This window comes from Pelodiscus sinensis, chromosome 4 (genome assembly GCF_052426305.1).
Source record: "Pelodiscus sinensis isolate ZL-2025 chromosome 4, ASM5242630v1, whole genome shotgun sequence".
In the NCBI taxonomy this organism is placed as follows: Eukaryota; Metazoa; Chordata; order Testudines; family Trionychidae; genus Pelodiscus; species Pelodiscus sinensis.
In genome coordinates this window covers 22,499,356-22,521,012 of record NC_143055.1, presented here as the reverse complement: position 1 = coordinate 22,521,012, position 21,657 = coordinate 22,499,356, and the positions used below count along the sequence as shown (strand labels likewise).

The 21,657-nt window shown below is 41.9% G+C and overlaps 1 protein-coding gene across 5 annotated transcripts in view; it reads right to left on the bottom strand.

Annotated features, from left to right (window-relative positions):
* Positions 1–21,657, bottom strand: part of AFAP1 (actin filament associated protein 1) — a 174,912-nt gene that overhangs the window by 113,440 nt on the left and 39,815 nt on the right. The window contains exons 1-2 of one of the 5 annotated variants that reach the window (XM_089777791.1): positions 9,439–9,462; positions 9,204–9,275 (exon numbers count right to left, since the gene is read on the bottom strand). The exons of 3 other annotated variants lie outside the window; for them this stretch is intronic. In XM_089777791.1, coding sequence (XP_089633917.1) covers positions 9,204–9,249 — 46 coding nt within the window. In that variant the 5' untranslated portion in view covers positions 9,250–9,275; positions 9,439–9,462. Of the gene's footprint in view, positions 1–9,203; positions 9,276–9,438; positions 9,463–21,657 lie in introns of those variants that run through there. One more of the 5 variants, XM_089777790.1, reaches the window with a different exon arrangement.

Genomic DNA, 21,657 nt, shown 5'->3' with positions numbered 1-21,657 from the left:
CCAAGAATGGACAAAGCTATGAAAAATACATATGGAAAATACTTGAACTTTAAACTTGATAAAATGTATAGATCTTTTCTATTTCCAGTTTTCTATCTTCCCTAATATTTGGCAAATCTTATGTTGCCTGGTTGGTCAAATATAGCTATCATTGTAGCAGAAATGCAAAACAGAACCTTTTCAAAAGTATATAAATTTCCCAAAGGGTTTCTATAAGTTCTCCAAAAATAGGTTAAGTCTCAAACTATAGCAACATTAAACATGGAAAAAAATGTTGCAAAGTTAAGCATTCAAAAGTTGGGAAATGCCTGAATTTAAGGTTGCCTGTACAATCTTAATTTGGCCCACTTGTGCATTTGCATTATGGTACAGTCTAAATACATGAACTCCATACTTTATATAAACACATACTTTATTTTCCACAGGAACCCTTTCACAGTAAGGGCACAGGACGATGGAGCTTGATTAACAAGCAGCTATGCAATATTTTGTTTTCTCCTCATTATGCAGTGTGCAGTTTAGACCTCATCAAATCCTGCTCTGAAACTGAATTAATTTTCCCATGGGTTTCTCTATGGTATTCATCACTCTAATAAGTGAGTGCTTCATAAATATTAGTGAATATTGACCTCTGTAAAACAAGCGGTACTATTATTCCCATTTTACAGATCGAGAATTGAAACACAAAATGTTTAAAGTCAAAATTTAATTTGGAGTCTTTTAGATAGTATGACCCAAGGGGGGCATTTACAATTTTACCGATCAGAACCAACATCTCAAAATCAACTCCAAAACCAAGACACACCGCCAGTGAAGATCATAGAGAATTAGCTTAAGATGCTCACAGAAAAGACATCCACAACTTAACAAGTGGGCCACTGACTTCTGCAGCAACTGCAGTGTCCAGGTAGATTTAAGATGTTCCATATAGCATGCACTGGAGTAACCCAACACACACACAGTGGAGTCTCCTAGCAGCACAGCTGCTGAATTCCACTGAGTAAGGCAGGGTGCAGGAATCTGGGAAACCAGACATTACTACATGCAAGAATCCTTACCATAGCAGGCACAAGAAAGGCTGGAGGCCCCCACTAGCCAATCAAATGACACTCCTTCTACACTGCTTGGCACAATTGTTCCCCTCCTTCTCCCACCCACTCTTCACTATGCAGAGTTCCCCCAAACAACCAGATCACATATTTGGAGGAGGCCCTTAGAGAGAAGACTTGTCCCACAGGCCAGGGCTGGCATATTTATAGAATTTTTCCAAGTCCCTCCCCGCCCCCACCTACCGAGTCTCTGGAAGGCAGTTTAGGTGAGAAAGGGATGCGGGCTGTGGGAGGGAGTTTGGCTGGGGAAGGGGTGAAGAGTTGGGCTCTTAGAGGAAGTGTGGGTGCAGTGAGTGTTTGCATGCAGGCTCTAGGCTGGGACACGGGATTAGGGTACAGGTAGTGGTAGGGGTGCAGGCTTAGGGAGGCAGTTTGGGAGTAGAAGGGTGATGCATGAGGAAAGGGTGAAGGCAAGGGGTGCAATGATCCCATAAGTGAACCATATCACCTCTGGCAGCAGCTCCTAGGTGAGAGGGTCAAGGGGTTTCTACTTATTGATGTCCCCAGGCACAGCCCCCCTCACAGCTCACACTGACCACAAGAGTACTTGGGGCAGGGGCAGAGTTCAGACACACACACCTCAGGGATGTGCCAGGAGCTTCATACAGAGCAAGAAGAGAGAGGAAGCTGCTTTAGCCCCTCTGTGTTGCTGCTGGAAGTGGGAGCCATCAGACTTTTTCAACCTGACCCAGGGCGGTAGGCAGGGCTGGAAGGATACATGGAGAGAGACATGCAGGGACAGCAGGCAAGGCTGGGGGAGAGATCTGGACCCAAACTTTGTTGGTGCCAGGCCATGGGGTCAGGAATATTCCTGGAGTCTAGGCATCATGGGCCCATCTAAGTCGCAACCCCTGCTAAAGGAGTAACCATGAACCTGTTCCCAACTGAAAACAAGTTAGTTTGTGCAAGAAAGCAGTAATTGTGATGTTATTGATTTAAACTCCTGCAGTTCCTTGTATCCCTACTATCAGTGCAATTAACTTCCCCTACTCAGCTGTATCTCATGGTTTCCTTTTTCTCTCCTTCTGGTTTATGCACAGCATCACTTTGGGGCTTGAACAGTGCAATTCACCAAATTTTAAAATTAAGAAGTGTTTTACAATCTACAGGGAATCACAAAGGAAGTGAAATGACGTGTGTAACTTCTAAGCCCAGCTACTCTAAGCCCAGTTACTCTTATGTTGGATGTATACCCCACAACACAAAACTAAGATTTACCAAATAATTTAGAAAGCCTCATTTGGCAGGTCCACATTCCAGTAGCCCAAGAATCTAAAGGAATAGGAAACTGGCAGGTTGGATGTAGTGTCAGCTCTCTGAGGTTTGGAGAAATCCCCAAATTTAAAAACACATCGACATCAGATGCAATATCTAGGCACCATGGCATAAACCAAGGATGGACCTTCATTATTAACTTTGAATTCCCTGGCCAAATTCTCAAAACCAAAGACTAACCTCTAAAAATGTGCTTGCAACTGCAACTGTTTGCTGACAAAAAAAAACAAAAAACAAAAAAAACCCAAAAACCAACAAACTGATGAACTTGTACATTTTGCAAGTGTATTTTTAGAAACCCATTGAAAATCTGGCCCTAAGGGTATAAAGTATATTTTGAAATTTTCTATAGAAATAGGACAAATGACTGTTTTGGAAGTACATACTATATATTGATTAGAAAGAAAGGACTCCTTACAAGACACTGGAGAACTTCTTGTTCCACTGAAATTAATGGAAGTTCTGAAATTCTGGCTCCAGCAAAATCAATGACAAATTATATTTTAATCAAGTAAACTTTACAGTCTATAATAAAAAGACAAATGCATATTTGTATATGATAAAACAGAATATGAATATATGTAGGTCAGCAATAGGCAACCTAAGCTAGTGAGTGGGCCACACGAGTGAGTGGAACTCAATCTCAGTGGGCTGCAAGATTGATGTAACCAAGATGGTCTCCTAGGATAGGATAATTTTGCTCACTGCGCTTGCATATCTAGAAATTGCAGGTTTGTCAACTGAACCATAGCAGGGGTTTGATTGAATGCAGAGGGGGCACACAACTTTTACAATCAATATTGTGAACAATCAGCATGTATCGCACTTCACACGCCTTTGCTTTATGAGCATGTCACTTCAGAAACACTGGTAGGAAAAATCTATGTAGATGGAAACCAGCAGAATCTGGCAACAAAATGGCAGATGAATTTTAATGTTGATAAATGCAAAGTAATGCATATTGGAAAACATAATCCCAGCTATATGTATAAAATGGTAGGGACTAAATTAGCTATTACCACTCAAAAGAGAGATCTTGAGTTTTGTGGATAGTTCTCTGAAAATGTGGAGCAGCAGTCAAAAACGCAAACAATGTTAGGAATAATTTTAAAAGGGATAGCGAATATGACAGAGAATAGCTTGTTGCCTCTATAAAAATCCATGGCATGCCCACATCTCGAATGCGGTGTGCAGCTGTGGTTGCCTCATAAAAATCATAGAATACTAAAACTGGAAGGGGCCACAAGAGGTCTTTGAGTCCAGTCCCCTATCCTTAGAACAGGACCAAGCACTGTCTAGAAGACTGTCCCTAATAGATGCCAATCCAACCTGCTCTTAAATATGTCAAGTGATGGAGATTCTACAACCTCCCTAGGCAATTAATTCCAGTGTTTAACCACCCTGACAGTTAGGAAGTTTTTTCCTAATGTCCAATCTAAATTTCCCTTGCTGCAATGTAAGTCCATTGCTTCTTGTCCTATTATCAGAGGTCAAGCAGAACAATTTTTCTCCCTCCTCCTTATAACACCCTTTTAGATGCTTGAAAAGACCTATCATGTCCCCCCTCAGTCTTCTCTTTTCTAAACAAGCTCAATTCTTTCAGATTTCCCTCATAGCTCATATTTTCTAGATCTTTAATAATTTTTGTTGCTCTTCTCTGGACCTTCTCCAATTTCTCCACATCTTTCTTGAAATGTGGTACCCAGAACTGGACACAATACTCCAATTGAGGCCTAATCAATGCAGAGTAGAGCAGAAGAATAACTTCTCGTGTCTTGCTCACAACACTCCTGTTACTGCATCCCAGAATCATGTTTGCTTTTTTTGCCACAGTGTCACACTGTTGACTCATATTTAAGCTTGTGGCCCACTATGACCCCTAAATTCCTTTCAGGAGTACTCCTTTCTAGACAATCACTTCTCATTCTGTATGTGTGAAATGAATTGTCCTCTCCTGTGTGGAGTACTTTGCATTTGTCCTTATTAAACTTCATCCTATTTACCTGAGACCATTTCTCTAGTTTGTCCAGATCATTTTGAATTATGACCCTATCCTCCAAAGCGGTTGCAACCCCTTCCTGCTTGGTATCATCTGCAAACTTAAGCATACAGCCTCTCCCCGACTTACGAACCGGTTAGGGACCAAGCAATTGGTCCGTAATTCGGTTTGTTCGTAAGTCAGACCCCATAGAATTACACTCGACCGCGCTGTTCGTAAGCGCGGATCGCGTTTGAAACTCGGGGTCCACCATTTACGACAGCTTCGGTCATAAATGCAAACGGTCGTAAGTCGACAGTTCGCAACTCAGGGACCAGTTGGACTCTCTATGTCAATATCTAAATCGTTGATGAAGATATTGAACAGAACCAGTCCCAAAACAGACCCCTGTGGAACCCCACTGTGGAACCCCAATGGTTTGACTGCAAACCATTAACTACTACTCTCTGAGAAGGGTTATCCAGCCAGTTATGCACCCACTTGACAATAGCCCCCTCTATGTTGTATTTCTCTAATTTATTCATAAGAAGGTCATGCAACTTCGTAACAAATGCCAGGTATACCATGTCTACCACTTCTCTCATCCACAGGACTTGTTATCCTTTCAAAGAAAGCTATGAGATTGGTTTAACGTGATATATTCTTCGAATCCATGCTGGCTGTTACCCATCACCTTATTATCTTCCAGATGTTTGCAGATGAATTCCTCCATTATCTGCTCCCTCATTTTTCCTGGCACAGAAGTTAAACTGACTGGTCTGTAGTTTCTTAGGTTGTTCTCATTTCTTTTTTTTTTTTATATATATAGATGGGCACTATATTGGCCTTTTTCCAGTCTTCTGGAATCTTTCCTGACTTCCATGACTTTTCAAAGATGATAGCTGAAAGGTCAGATACCTGCTTTATTAGGTCCTTGAGTATTTTAGGGCACTTTTCATCAGGCTCTGGTGATATGAAAACATCTAACTTTTCTAAATGATTTTTAAATTGTCCTTTTTTTAAACTTCTAAACCTACTTCATTTCCACTAGCATTCACTATGTTAGGCATCCCATCACCATCAATCTTTTTGACAAACTGAAACAAAGAAGTCATTAAGCACCTCTGCCATTTCCAAGTTTCCTGTTATTGTTTCTCCCCTCTTCACTGAGCAATGGACCTACCCTGTCCTTGGTCTTCCTCTTGCTTCTAATATATTTGTAGAATGTCTTCTTGATACCCTTCATGTCTCTAGTTAGATTTAGCTTGTTTTGTGCTTTTGCCTTTCTAATCTTGCCCCTGCATACCTGTGTTTTTTGCTGATATTCATCCTTTGTAATTTGACTTAGTTACCACTTTTTAGATGACTCTTGATTTTTAGATCAAGGAAGATCTCCTGGTTAAGCCAAGGTGTTCTCTCGCCATACTTTCTATCTTTCCTATGCAGTGGAATACCTTGCTTTTGGGCCCTAAATAATGTGCCTTTGAAAAACTGCCAACTGTCTTCAGTTGGTTTTCCTCAACCAGTCCTTGCTTCCCTTGGGACTTTACCTATCACCTCTCTGAGTTTACTGAAGTCTGCCTTCGTGAAATTCATTCTCTATTTTGCTGTTCTCCATTCTACGATACCTTGGAATCATCAACTCTATGTTTTCATGATCACTTTCACCCAAGATGTCTTCCACTTTCAAATTTTCAACCAGTTCCTCTTCATTTGTTAAAATCAAAACTAGAACAGCTTCTCCCCTAGTAGCTTTCTCAACTTTCTGAAATTAAAAGTTGTCTCCAATGCAGTCCAAGAATGTATTGGGTAATCTGTGCCCTGCTCTGTTAGTTTCCCAACATATGTTTGGATAGTTGAAGTTCCCCATCATCACCAAATTCTGCACAGTGGATGATTTTATTGTTTAAAAAAGCCTCATTTACCTCTTCTGGCTGGGTAGGTGGTCTGTAGTAGATCCCTAATATGACATCACCCTTGTTTTTTTACCCCTTTTAACCTAATGCAAAGACTCTCAACAAATCTGTCCCCTATGTCTATCATCACCTCAGTCCAAGTGTATACATTTTTCATAAATGTATTTTTTCCATATACATTTCCCTTTTTTCCCTGCCTATCCTTCTTGAGCACACTGTACCCTTCTATACCAATATTCCAATCATATGTATTATCTCACTGAGTCTCTCATGTCATCTCAAAAAAGATATGTTGGAATTGGAAAAAGTTCAGACAAGGGCAGCCAAAATGATTAAGGATTTGGAACGGCTGCCATGAGGTGAGATTAATAAATCTGGGACTTTTCAGCTTAGAAAAGAGGAGACTAAGGGGGGATATGTTAGAGGACTATAAAATCATGTCTAGTGTGGAGAAAGTAAGTAAAGAAAAGTTGTTTTCTTTCTTGCATAACACAAGAAGTAGGCGTCACCATATGAAATAGACAGAAGTTAGTTTAAAACAAACAAAAGGAAGTATTTTTTCACATAATGCAGTCAACCTGTGGAACTCCTTCTCAGAGGATGTTGAGAAGACCAGCACTTTAACAGGATACAAAACAGAACTAAATAAATTCATGGAGGATAGGTCCATCATTAGCTATTAGCCGGGATAGCCATAAGCTGGGAATGGGTAACAGGAGGGATCATTTGATGATTACTTATTCTGTTCACTTCCTCGGGGAGTGGGATACTGAGTTAGATGGACAGTATCAGGATACTGGGTTAGATGGCCCTTTGGTCTGTCCCAACCTTTGGTCTGTCCCAGTATGACCATTCTTTTGTTGTATAGGAGAATCAATTGTCAATAAAAATGTGACAATTCCTATGCCCAACTCTTGCAAGACAGTAAACAGTGTTACCAAGAGGTTATATTTAAAAAATAACAACTTCAGCATTGTGTGTCATATTGCATACATGTAAGTGAAATACAAGACATATTCAGAACCTGCTTTTCAACTGGGTTCTCTACAGTGCACTGAAGGCAGGATACAGCATGCCAACAGCTCTTCTCAGAGAAAATTTAATGCACAACAGCTGCAGTTTTATGTTCAATATGCTCATATACAGAACTTCAGCAAAAATATGCATAGGATTTTTCTGTCTGATAGGATTTTTATTATATTTCTTTAAGTTACAGCAGCATGTAGCTTGATGAGGATCTATCCAATCAGGCTTCTCTGCTTAACAAAAATTATTATATGGCTCTTGAAAAATCATGTACATGCTATATTGCTTTAATTAGTCATATTTACAATGTTTTACTTCAGAGTTGAACTCAAAACTTCCATGAAGCATAAATATGTATTGCTATATTGTGAGGACAAATTAAGGTTTAATTCACTGAAGTTGAATACAACTTTAGTTTTTGGTTGTGTAAATCTTCTTGAAGATCACTGATTTCCAGAAGGAAGAGTTAACTGAAACATGCACTTTCTTAAAACTCTATTATAATTTTTTTTCAACTGCAGCCTTCTTGACCATGAATATGGGACTATGGACTAAAGACAAATCTAAGCAGTAAACCAAAACACCACTAAAATATATAGTCAGATTGTAAGTGAACAAATACTTATCAAAACTGTATACAAAGTATGTCTTCTTATCATAACAACTGTTAATTAAATGTGATGCTCCAGAATCTCACCAGGGGTACATCTCCACAGTGTTATTGATTTCAATGGCATGAACATAATTGACACCAGATGGGAATCTCCTCCAATATATAGATGTGATATGGTTTGAACTGGGCATTAAGAATGAAATTTAAATCAAATTTGTCTAAATGCTAACATAAAACCTAGGGATGTAAAATCTCGTTTAATTGGTTAACCGGTTAAACATTATGTCTAACTGGTTAAAGGGGGCAGGCTGGAGCACCCCTCCCGCCATAGGTTTGGCCAGAGTAGCCTCTGCCTGTGGTGTGCCTCAGTTCCAGACACTGGAGCAGCCTCTGCCTGCGGGGCGCCCGGACCTGCTGCGGATAGGAGCTGCTCCAGACAGCCGGAGAAGTGCCTCTCTGCAGTGGGCCTCCCAATGGGGCTGGAGCAGCTCCTTGTCTGCGGCAGGCAAAGAGCTGCTCCAAATCCTACCAGTTAACAGTTAACTGGAACCTGTAAGCATCACCTTTAATGCATGATGCTTACCAGTTAACCTTTCACATCCCTAATAAAACCAGAAAATGCTAATGGAAAAATCATTAGCTCCTACAACTCCATCCACCTCTTCTCCCTATCTGAATCTGTTCATTGGGTTCTTGTCTCTTACAATATCAGTTACAAGACCCATAATCTCCCTTACAAAAATCAAACAAAATCTATCCAACTGTTTTCATTCCCGCTTGTTCCTCTTCCACGGTCTATCAATTTCCTTTCCCTTACTATTCTCTGAACTTAGTGTTCTGTCATGCTGCTCCCATATGTTTGCTAAGTCTTTTTCTCTGCCAAGCACCTTCTCTTCCCTTCACCCTTGAAATACCTCCTTAAATCCACTCCCTTCCACAATGACTTCCCCATTCTCCCTGCTCTAACAGCTGTGCCCTATCTGATCTTGCATCTGTTTCTCTTAGCTACCTTTGCAAACCCTTTCCAGTCCCTGCTCATATAAATAGCTCTACTGACCAAAAAACCAAGCCATGTCTGATGAAAGTCAGTGGTTTGTTATTTAGTTATTGACATTTCAAACTTGGTAATTTTACTTGTGGACAAATGGAGAAAAAAATACACATACAGCTGCAATCATGTTCATCCCGCCAAAAGCAGAAGAACATAGCAGATACAAGTCAGCTGTCAGGAAACAGTGGCCTCTTTATTTAATGTTCAATAGTCTACTGTAATTAAGGAAACTGACCTGCCAATTGTCTGCTTAAAGTTGGTCCTTTCAAATCTTGCAACATATCGTCCAGTGGTACGTTTCATAACACTGTAGAAACATGTCCAAAGATATCAGTATTGCCAGAATTGTCTTCGAAAATTATGCCTACAACACTCCAACTAAATGTCATTACTGTATAAAAAAAATGTATATGCTGCAACACATAAGTATTCTCCTTATTTGTTATATACATTCACTATGCTATACTCACATAGATTAACATGACCCTGAACACATTCACTAAAATCGACATCACTGGAGTCAATTTAATGTTTGTCACAATTCTAGAATGATGGCCCAGATGAATGTGTTCGCTTCTCCTCCACCGAATGATCACAGCATAAACAGCGTATGATTCCCGCTACCTCCAGGTCCCAACTCTTTTGACCAACTATTGGGGGCAGGGGGAGAGCCTTCATGCCAATGACATCCTTAGCTGTTTCTGTAACTGTCTGCACAGCTGCCAATTGGCGTCAGTTGAGCTGCTAGTTATTGTGAAAGTTAAAAAAAGGACCCCGCCAGCTGTATTCTATGACTGGACCTGCATGCAATTCCCCTTGTTTGTGTCACACTTTTATCAGTGGTGGTGGGGCTCTCTGCAGAACAAGATGATCCATGCCACCTGTCTACCCCATAAATGGCAATTTCCTGAATTGCATGCTCAGCAATATTTGACAAAAAAGGCTATGTCTGACTGAACATTTCTTCCTATCATCCCAAGTAACATTAGAGGGGCAATACAACCAAATACTGTTCCACCAAAATCTGAAATGCAAAAATCCTCATACCTAACTGCTTCTTAAAGAAGTGGATCAGCGTGTAATAAGTGTAGTTTTTTGTTCATGTTTTGCTTTTCAGGGACCAAAGATTCTCAATGAGGAAGCTTTGGATCTGTTGGTCTCAGCGTGTCTATTTATATAGAACCATCCCACTGCATTGTAACTTAAACAATGCTTGTCATGTCCTAAGACACATTAGCATGCACCAGCCTTCTGAAAAGAGCCCCAGGAAGGACCCAGCTGGTTAGAGTCCTGATAGCAATCAGGACCCTGCTGGCTTAGCCAATCACCAGCCAAATTTATTACACAAAAGTAAGAGCTATCAATGGCAAACATTTGACTACTTCCTTCATCTCACCATCTGCTTCTTCTGCTGCTCACTTGAAAATTAATAAGGCTGTTATCTAAAGTCAGAAGCTAATGCTACATCTGTCTTCCTTAAAATTACAGATAATTACTAGACTGCACATAACCACTCTTGCAATTAACATGAACGTTCAATAGCCTCTAATCTGACAGGATCATTTCCTTTCCTAAAGAAAAGGCTACAGCATTTCATCTGCAATTGCAATCCCTGAATTAAACTGAACTGAGATTCAGTCTTTTCCCCTCATTCTGCATACAGAACAACCAAAGAATAACAGCAGCAAAATCAACTGTACCAAAATATAAATGTTGGCTGAAGGCAATAACAAATGTGCACCTATGGTACTTAAATATAAATAAAACGGAGGACTGCCCTTGTGTATATACATTACATCTACTAGCCCAACTCCTACTGCGTGGTTCTCAGGCCATAGTGAAAAAAAAATAGATTGAGTTTTAAGAGGGATAAAAATCATCCTTAACACTTTTTTATTTTCATCTAGTTTGAGCCAGAGATAGAATAGCTAATGTTAAAGAGAAATTCAAGAGGCCTTAAAGAGTCCTAAAACTCCCAGACGTTAATATTTTCAAAGTATTCTAATTCCGTTTTCTTTAATCAGATACAGCTACCAGAGGTCAAAAATGGGAATTTTTCCCAAATAAAGTCATGATGAGGGAGTCTTAACTTGCACTAGGAGAATTCATTTCCACAAATGTTAGGGAAAACAATCTGAAGGAGAACATTGTAAACTTCTTTCCCAGTTACATCCCACTTGAAACACTGTTTAATCTTGAAGGGGCTGTTAGGTTAAAAAAAATCTTATTAAAAAAGACTGTCTGAATTAATAATATCTTAAAATATCAAAGAGTTTGAATATCTCACCATTAATGAAATCTACTGATTTGTTGAAAACCACAATAAAAACATAGAATTTAGTTTCACTGTCTCATCCTCAAATACTAGAGAATTTTTACATTTTGGATTGTAAGTCCCATGATGAACAGTTTATATCCAAACATACTCACTGAAGATTCAATTCAATGCAATGCAATGGAAATGTTGCTGTTAACAATAGAGCACTCTCTGCCCATCTGGCACTCCGAGCCCCTCCTGTATCCCAACCTCTGCCAAGCCCATCCCAGACTCAAGGTCCCTCAGAGAGGGTTCCCTGCAACCCCACTCACATTTCCGCATCAACTGCACTATAAACCGTGTTTTCTGAGTAGGGTTGACAGATGGTTTCAACAAAAATACCGGACACACTTGACATTACATCACAATCTACATTACATCTTATTTAGAAAATACCGGACATTTATATTTTCTCAATTTGTTTCCCAAACAGAAAGCTCAAATACTGGACTGTCCAGCTCAAAACCGGACATCTGGCAACCCTATTTCTGAGCAGATCAGAAATGCTTGTTTACTGAACTTCTCAGTTGGTGAAGTGCCAGATTTTACTGCCCTTTCCTTCCTCCAAGATACTTAAAAGGATGAAGTGGTTAATGTTCGTACCGCACTTTTAAAACATAAGATAGCACATAAATGTTATGTGCAATTCATATCTGCTGCATTTTTTTTGTCTTCCTCTTAAAGAGGGCAAAGGTTGTTTTCTGGAATCATTGCCTTCATTGTAATTCCTTTCTGGATTGGTCCATTTGTCATTTTACACCACTTCCACCACCTGGAATGAAGGGAGAACTTGACTTGATTTACATCTAGTCACTTTGCATGTTATTAGCAAACAATTAAGAAAAGCACAATCATGGCAAGCTAGCACAAATGAAAACCATGGAAAAATATTTTGCCATGAATGTGTGTTTGTGCCATTCATAGAAACAAGCAAGTGTACACCGACATATTTTTTTCTTTAAAGGGATATTGTCAAGCTTTTGAGACTTCAAATTACCTGTCTTTCCTTCCTCCCCTTACTCCTACTCCAGCGGTAGTCTAGCTTCTTCAAAACTCCCTGTCCCTGCTGTACGGCATGGCCAGGTAGCTCTGCAGGCATGCTGGCTCCATTTTCCCCACCATATTGCTGACTCCTAGCTCCTAGCCCATTGGCCAGGAACCAATACCAACAGGAGCTGCAAGGAGAGATGGGGTTTGCTGCCTGGAGCAGGAGGGATGGGTAGCTGCTGGTGAGCACCTGCTCCCCATCCAGCACTCCAAGTCACTCCTAACCCCCAACCTCCTGCTAGACTCAAGCCTTCTCCCATAGCCAGTGTCCTGCAGCCCCATCCATGCACTTGCCCCTGCATCCTCACCCCTGCACTTCAAACCCCTTCCTCTAAGGGCATGCCTACACAGCAGGGCTAAACTTGAAATAAGCTATGCACCGCTAATTGTGTAGCTTAAGTTGAAATCGCTTATTTCGACTTTTGGTGCTGTCCACACAGCAGTTATTTTGAGATAGAGCACTCTTCCCCCGGCTTCCCTTACTCCTTATACAACGAGGGTTACCAGAGTTGGAGTAAGAAGTCCTCCAGTTCAACATTATTCTGACATTATGTTGAAATAACAGTTTGTATTTACACACAAGCAGTTATTTCAGAATAGCACCAGACATAGCCTTAGTTAATCACCATTTTTAATTTACCAGCATCCCTCTCCTCCTCTCCCCCGTTGCTCCAGCATGCCAAATAAAAGGGCTTTTACTGTATAACTCTCCTTGTTTTACAGATGGGGAAAGTGGAAGCAAACATAGCAAACTCTTCCATATTTAGATGCCAAGAGCTAGGCACATAAGTGGAAATTTCAAACAAACATACTCAGCAATTGTTTAATAGCTCAGACTGAAACCAATGATAAAATTAGGTTAAACCTATCACTAAAATCATCAAAGCACCTGAGGTTCCATCTGAAAACTGGGCCATTTTTATGTATTTTAACTTTTGGAACCCACAGTTGAAAATTAGTAGACTATGTTGTAAAAGACTTCATTCAGCAATAGACAAACTAAGCTGGTGAGCAGTGTTCCCTGTAAGCTGAGTGCTTGGGCGGCCACCCAGGATAGATTCAAATGCCACCCAGCTGATTAGCATAGCACCAACAAGCAGCAGCACATATTTCTACATGCATCCATATATGCCTCGGTGCATATAGCAAAATTTATTCTGCACATCAGTGGGAAAAATTAGAGGAAGCCTTGCTAGTGAGTGGTTATCTCAGTGGGCTGCAAGACTGTCATAACTGAGAGGGTCTCCCAGGATAGCAATAGAAATGTAGCCGTGTTAGTCTGGGGTAGTTGAAGCAAAATGCAGGACAATGTAGCACTTTAAAGACTAACAAGATGGTTTATTAGATGATGAGCTTTCGTGGGCCAGACCCACTTCCAGGGTGTTTTTGCTAACTGTGCTTGGATACCTAGAATTTTCGGGGTGTGCTGACTGAACCATAGCAGCGCTTTGACTAGATGCAAAGAGCATGCATGGCTCTCACAGTCAATTGTTGTGTGCAATCAGCATGTACCTCACTTCATGTGCCCTTGCTTTACATGCATGTCACTTTAGTAATACTGGTAGAGGAAAAAAAAACTATACAGACAGAAACCAGTGGAATCTGGCAACCCTAAATGTGCGCAACAGTAAACCAAATATCCTGTGGTCCACACAGGGAACTCCAATGAGAGGTTGCCCACCACTGACTTAACTGGAAAGTGGTAAGTTTTCTGGAAAAAAAATTTTGAGAAAGCTTTTGATAGAACATAGAAGGGAATTATATTTCCCTGCTGCAAAATTTGGTAAGTTGGTTTAAAAACCTACAGAACATAATAACGACCATTTTAAAATAATTTCTATAAAACTCTTTTGATTCAATTCCTATCAAATATCACTCAATTTTTCTACGTCCACATGCCAGGGATTCAATGGCAGAATTTAAAAAAATTCAGCAGTTTCTAGTTACCTCTGTGCAGGCAATTCACAAAGCCACACAATTTTCCATCACAAGAGAATTCAGATGCTGAGGGCCACATTGGCAGCTCTCAGTCCACAAAGGGCCACACCTAACTTGAATGAAATGGACTGCATTGCCTACATGCTGAACAGGAAAGTTTGGGATCATGTGGACAACAGATGGTCTATAGGCAACATGCAGAGTTATGCTCCATTCAAACAGCTAGCAGAACTAGATGCTCTGGAGTAAGCAATCTGTGAGCAAGAGTACTGGATTTCAAGCCAAAAGTCAATGATCATCTGCAGTCTGGATTAATTACTGCAATTTCAGTTTTTATTGTGCATACAGCATGAAGAAGTGTTTCATAATAAAAAATTTAAGTGCCAGTATCCCCCTCTCTCCCAATAAAGGAATACTGTTCATGCCAGGGCATATTCTCATCACATGTGGAAGGAACAAGGTGGCTAGCACAATTCTTGAGAGCAACGAAGACAGTTGCACAACTCATTTCCCAGGAACCGGACTGAAAACACATCCCACTATGTAAGCCAAGCCTTTGATTCTGGAACAAAAGTGGAGAGATGAAATAGAATAAAAAGAGTCATGAGGCACAAAGGAAAAAAGAATAAACTGAAATGTTCATGTAAAAAGTCCAAATAAAAGTTCTTACTTGTGCTGTGGAAACTGGAAAGGACAAATTTTGAAATGGATAGAAAAAGTGTAAGGGGTCTTAAAATGCTTTGCAATAGGAAGGTTCAGTATTTTGAAAATTCTTAAGCATTTGTTTTTCAAAGCACCTCAAACATTATCCCTCATAACATCCTTGTAAGAGCACTAACACCCTAATTTTACAGATGGGGAAAACAGAAGCAGAAAGTCCCCCCAAGAATTTGAGGATGTTAGTCAGTGTCATAAACAGGATTGAAACCCAGAGGTATCTAATTCTATAGTACCCAAGTCCATACTCATCCATTTTCTCTTCAAAAAAGAATTACAATGAGATTCCTCAAGAAGCACCTAGCCAATCGATGACCGATAGCAACATGGACACCTAACAAATTACATGTTTTAGTATTCTTACAATAATACCATCTAGCTTTTAGACAGCTTTTTTGTCCATAGACCTCCAACTGCTTTTAAAAGGTAAGTATTTTTATTCTCATTTTACTGAGATTGGGAAACTGAGGAATAGGGCAAGAAATGGCTTGCCCACAGTCATTCATCAATGCAGTTGTAGGTCAATAAAATCCAAGTCCAGTGCTCTAGTCACTAGGCTACATTGCCTCCGTGCCAAATGCAGTATCACTCCTCCAAACACTATGGCATCTCTCAGACCCATATGGCTTCTCTCAACACAAATCATCCTGGTAGATCTATTATATCCACTTTGAAAAATTATAAAAGTTTCTCACCAGTTGTCTCTAACCAGCATGATGCACACATCATCTGATCTGAAACCAACTAGCAGTTATACCAAAATACATCACCCTTCTTGTGAGAGAGTAAATATCATCGCCTTCATGGAAAAGTCAAAAGCATTCCTGCCCTCAGTCAAGAAATGGGCCAGCCTTTTTTGTAAGCTTCTGTAAGCTTCCAGAATCCCTTTAGAGAAAAAAGCACTCAGCTGCAAGAACAAAGTACTGAAGAACCAGCAGATCAATAAAATGAATAGAACCTCCCTCTCCATTTCACAAATAAATGAGCATGGTAGACAAATGAATCGTATCAGAAAAAGAGGAAAACTATAATGTTGGTGGTGCAGAACCCATTTCAAAATCACACCTGGCAACTGCATGAGAATTCTTGCATGTGCCATCTACTTGCACGAGTTTCTAGACTGACAGTTTCTCTAAGAAATATGAATGAGAGGTCTGAACATCTAGAAACACAGTTAATGGGAGTAGGATTCTAGTCTGAACTTCCTCAGTAAGAAATCAAAACAAGCCTCCCCCCCCCCCCCCCCGGTCATTCTTTCAGTAATCTTAGGAGATTTCCCTGCATAAAAACAAATACAAATTGTTTTTTATTATGAAGTTGGGGGGGGGGGGGGGGAGAGAGAGAGAGAGAGAGAGAGAGAGAATGGAAAATCCAAGACCAGTCCACATTTACAGGATACATTTTTGAACATATAACACACAGAGAGAAGGTCAGAAAAGGTGCCAAGTGCTTGGCTCTAATCTGTTTGGCCCAGGAAATGATGAGGTTTTCCCAAACGAATAAATAAATATATGTCTTGAAGCCTCTCCACTTTAAAGTAAATAACATAGAGCTATGTAATTTAAGAACATCAAGGAGAACAAAAACAAAGAACAGAGAAAGAGACTGGGAGGCAACATGGAGGTATAAATCTGAAAAACGCTGAGTCTGTGGAGAAGGAAGATGGGGCAAAAGTTCACGAAGTGGCTTTCAAAGGCTGCTTTTTATAATAGCAATTGGACAGCATCCACATAAAGCATACATACCTTTAGCCATGGGTCTCCCCAATGCTGTTTTGAGAGCTGTTCCTCACAGTGAGGTCAGTCTTCCACAACACACAAGAATGGATACACTCCAAACCCCTAAAAAGTTTACAAGCTAAACATTCTCTTAGCAAAAAATCCTCTTGAAACTTGCCTCTCCCACCCACCCGCTGCCTCTGTATCAGAGCTTAGTGCATGAGCCTCCACCGCATGTGCTAAAAACTAGCTGGGTATCAGCTAAGGCTGTAGAACAGACTCATTATTCTCTGTAAATGGTCTCAATGCCACTACATGGGACAGAACTCCACACCCAGAAAGTATGCAGGTTACAACTGCATTACAGTTTTAACTCTGACACTTAGTTTGCATCCCCGTTAAAAAAAAGTGTGAAACAAGATAACAATTTCAACAAAACTCTTCACCGCCTGACTCAAAATGCATCAAGGTCGATAAATTGGAACTGTCCAGTCAACATCAATGGACAGCATTAAGCCACTTCAGATGAACGGATGATATTCTGTAGATTGCTGAAAATACTATCAAAATAGAAAATGTTGCAAGAACTTGACACAAAAAGCAGCTAAAACAGAATGAAAATTAAGCACTCCAAAACAATATTTATACAGTTTGATGCCTTGCCAATAGCCCAAATAACAGTCAAGAGAGAACAAATAGAAGAAGTCGAGCAATATGTCTATTTGGGCCAAGAACTTAACATGTACCATGATAATGATGGTGAATAATGGTGGGAAGAAAGCAAGCTGATTGCAGTGCACTCAGTCCTATCAAGAATGTCCGGGGGGAGGGGAGGGAGGGAGGGAGAAATCAACCAAGTGGGGGGGGGGGGAGAAATCAACCAATCAATACTCGCCAACCTCTTCAACTCAACAGTACTGCCAGCAATACTATGCTTCCGCGATACCTGGCTGGTGACAAAGATAAAGGAACTACAACTCTGTCACAAAGAGAGCTCTGGAAAGAAGAATTCTGGGGATTTCAATTCTTGATGACTTCCGAGTGCATTGATCAGATAGCCGAATGGAGTGAAGAAGGTTGTTGAAAGCAGGACAGTAAAATGTGGTAGGCCTGGTATATAGTCAGACTCACTGACAATCAATGGATTGCAGCTGTCACTGAATGGTACCCACTAGGGATGTTAAGTAGCGATTAATTTGCTAGTCGAGAGTTAATGGACTCCATTCGGCATTTCAAACCAGCAGCACCGTTTGGAACCCGGGGTCAGCTGGGGAGTCCCCAGCTGATCCCAGGCACCACCCAGCATTTCAAAGCAGCAGCGCCACAGGGAGAAGGGGGTTAGCTGGGAAGTCCTCAGCTGATCTTGGGCTCCATGCAGTGCTGTCTCTTTGAAATGCTGCACAGAGTCCGGGGTCCCCTCCACCCAGCATTTCAAAGTGGCAGTGCCACTTTTAAGTACCTCCATTCCCCCTCCCCTTGCTGCCTCTATCTGATAACTAGTCAATTATCCTGGCGACTATCCAATAAGCAAATGCATTTGCTTATCAGTCAACTAGTCCTTTATATCCCTAGTACTCACAGATTTCATTTTGAAAAGACTTGGCTGCCCATGGAGAAGGAAGGCCAAGATAAAAGAATGGAAGACATGTCATATAGATTGACTGCACTGATCACAAGTTAAGAAGCTGAAGAACTAATTGATTAATGTTTCTCCATCTCTGCACTTCCTCCAAGTTGTCCACATCTTTCCAGAAGCGTGGCACCTACAAATGGACACAGTACTCTATTAGGGATGTAAAGGGTTGACCAAGTAACTGGTGGCCTGGCCAGGCTGGAGCAACCTCCCCCCCCCACTCAACATGGCACGATGGGCCCAGTGCAAGCAGCCTCCAGCTGCTCAACCCGGCCACAACAGCCCAAGGCATAGCAGGCCCAGCCAGGCTGGAGCAACACCCTCACCTGCACCGCACCTGCCTGCCAACCTGCAGCAGTTCCCCACCCACAGGATCCGGGTTAACCCGTTAAATATAATATTTAACCGATTAACTTTTTGCATGGTATTTTACATCCCTATTTTCTAGATGAGGCCTGACCAGTGCTGAGCAGAATAGCACAATTTCCTCCTGTGTCCTTTTCCAGAGCAGAAGAAGATCTCTATCTCACTCGAAAGAGCTCTATCTCTATCTCATCCCCCTCACCAAACAGAAGTTGCTCCAATAAAAGATCTCTCTTCCACCTTGTCTCTCTCAACTATTTTTTGTGAATACTCCCTAGGCAAACTCATGCCACAAAAGAGAAATGGCAGCCAGTATGGAGGGATCATACTTATTTGCCTCTAAATAGCAAGGGGTTAGAGGAAAAAAGGGAATATAATTGGACACAAAAGAAACTATATGATTTCTGGTTGTGAATACACAATCTGACCTTCTTGAGGGCTGGTAGATGTCATTGGCACACTGCTCAGAAGTCTCCTCGTTCTCTTTTTGGGCTCAATCCAGCAAAGCACTTACCTTTTAAAGAATGTGAGCAGACTATTCACATGCTGTAAGTGTAGGCTTAAATGCTTTGTTGAATTGGCCAGAGCGCTCAGCTCCTTGCAGGACAGTGCCCTTCTTCTCCTTGCCCCTTAAGCCAGCCAGATCATGCCCTGAAATGACTCTCCCTTTAATTCAGTTGTCACCAACTTATCAATCGCGACCAACCAGTCAACTGAGGCACCCCAAGAGTCGATCGCTGAGGCCAGCTGGCTGGGTGACTGTCCTTCTTTGATCCAGTGCAGCTGGAGCATGGTGCAGCCTCAGTGGGCTGAATGCTGCAGCCACCTGAACTGGATCAAAGAGGAGCAGCCCTTAATTTGCTGAGGGGGCAGGGTAGGCAAGGTATACATGCCCCCCCCCCCCCCACCCCAGCTCTTGCCTCCTGCTCTGGGAGGGGGTAGGGCTGAGTCCCCTCCACAGAGCCAGGAGTAGGCAGTTGGCACACATGACGCACCAGGGCATGGGCTGTGTGTAGGGTCAAGGAGCCCGTTCCCCAGTGCCTTGCTGCACCAGGCTAGGCTGGAGCCAGCCCTGGGCAGCCCCAGGCTCAGCCTGTCCCAGCCCCAGAGAGTAAGGGCTGGGCTGGACAGGGAAGAGACTCTGCCCCTACACCTGTCTTCACTCCAGCGCTGCTCCTGGGAGGCTACACTTTCCTTTACTCCCTACTTCTTTGCCTTCCCCTCCCCAGCTAGCTATTTGGCTGCATTCTCACCCTTTCTGTGTAACTCCTCCTACCCCCTCCCAACCACAAACTCCCTTTCATTCCCCCACCCCACACCCTCTCCTGCCACCAAACTACCTTCCTGACCCTGCCCTCCTCAATCTATCCCCTACACCCCACCTCCCACCCAGATCCTGCATCCCTATCCCACTCGCTGGCAGTCCTGTCCCATACATTGAGCATCTCATTTTTGTTCCCACTTCAGAGCCTAAGGGGGTCCACAAAATCCACTAATTCTGGAACCCCCCAAAAGCCAACCTGGCCTATAGGAAGCCCTGAACCTCAGCCATCGCTATCCCTTCTCCTCACCCCATGGGGGCTTGAGTGCCAGAAGAGTGATGTGTCACAGTTTGGAGCCACACTACTGAGGGTTGGGGATTTTGGAGACGATTTTTTGCTTCTCACTTGTGTGGTCCCCAACAGATTTTTCTGTGGGTCAATGGCCCACGATGCCTGCCATAAATAAAGAAAACATTGAAACTTTTTGTGTTGGATATAATATTTTACTTTATTAAAATGAAGTCTGATTAAATACTTTAACTTTCTCATGTTAGTTTATCTGTTTAATAATTTAAATTAAACCCTTCTCCCCAGCTGCAGCACTAGCAAAATGGCTCAGGCGTAATTATGTAATTAACAGTGAGTTTCCACTAGCAACAGGTAGTCTGAGGAAAGGTTTGGAGAGGGTGGGGACTCAAGAAAGGGGTGGGGACTCAGAAAAAGAATGGGGTAGATCCCGGCTTGCCCTGACATTTAAAAAGCGATCTTGGGTGTGAAAAGGTTGGAGACCACTGCTTCAATAGAATCGGTCAGATCACTTGAGAGCAATGACACATATATACAGAGACACGCATGCCCTTCCCAATGGCTTAATACGGTATCTCCACATCAACCCTATTAGTCCACAGATTGAGGTCTAGAACTGCACTCTGAATTATTCTTCAGTAGACATATATAATATAAATCCATATCTTCCTCTACCATCTGTTATTACAAAAGGCCACATTCAGTTAAGTGGTCTACATAGCAAAGAATTTAACATTTTTCTAGAACCACAATGGCAAGTGCAGGCATCATTTAATCCAACAGCAATGACTGTGCTGTGAATTTCACACAAAAAGATTGCCTTTTCCCACCGAAGATCAGGCACCCTAGATGAATTCAAGCCCCTAGCTGAATACTCTACAGATCTCAGCAATTGTCCTGAGGCTTTTCTGGGAACTAACGCTTTCTTGGCTGCTACAATGGAAATACATGAATTTTTTCATAATAAATTGGGAAACAGCATCAATTTCCTCAGAGTAAAATACAAATAATTGCAAAACAGAGCTAAAGAGGGATAATTTTCAAGCATCATTCAGACTTTCTAATGCAATACTAGCAAGATACACGATTTACTTTCAAAGATTAACATTGGCTGTGGTTTCAGAGAATCAGATTGCTCTTTCCATTTATGGTGACCAGGGCCGGCTTGAGCCATTCCTATGCTCTGGGCAGTGGGCACGCGACGCATGTGCGCCTTCACCCCCGGGTGCACGTCACATGCGCGGCCCCGCCCCCAGGCGTGCTGTGAACCTTACAGCCGCAATCGGGCACGTGGCACCTGATGGCAGCTCTAAGGGGTGCCTCATGGCCGGGCGGCGGCGCCCCTTACAGCTACCTGGCTAGCCCCCCCCTTAATCCGGCCCCTGATG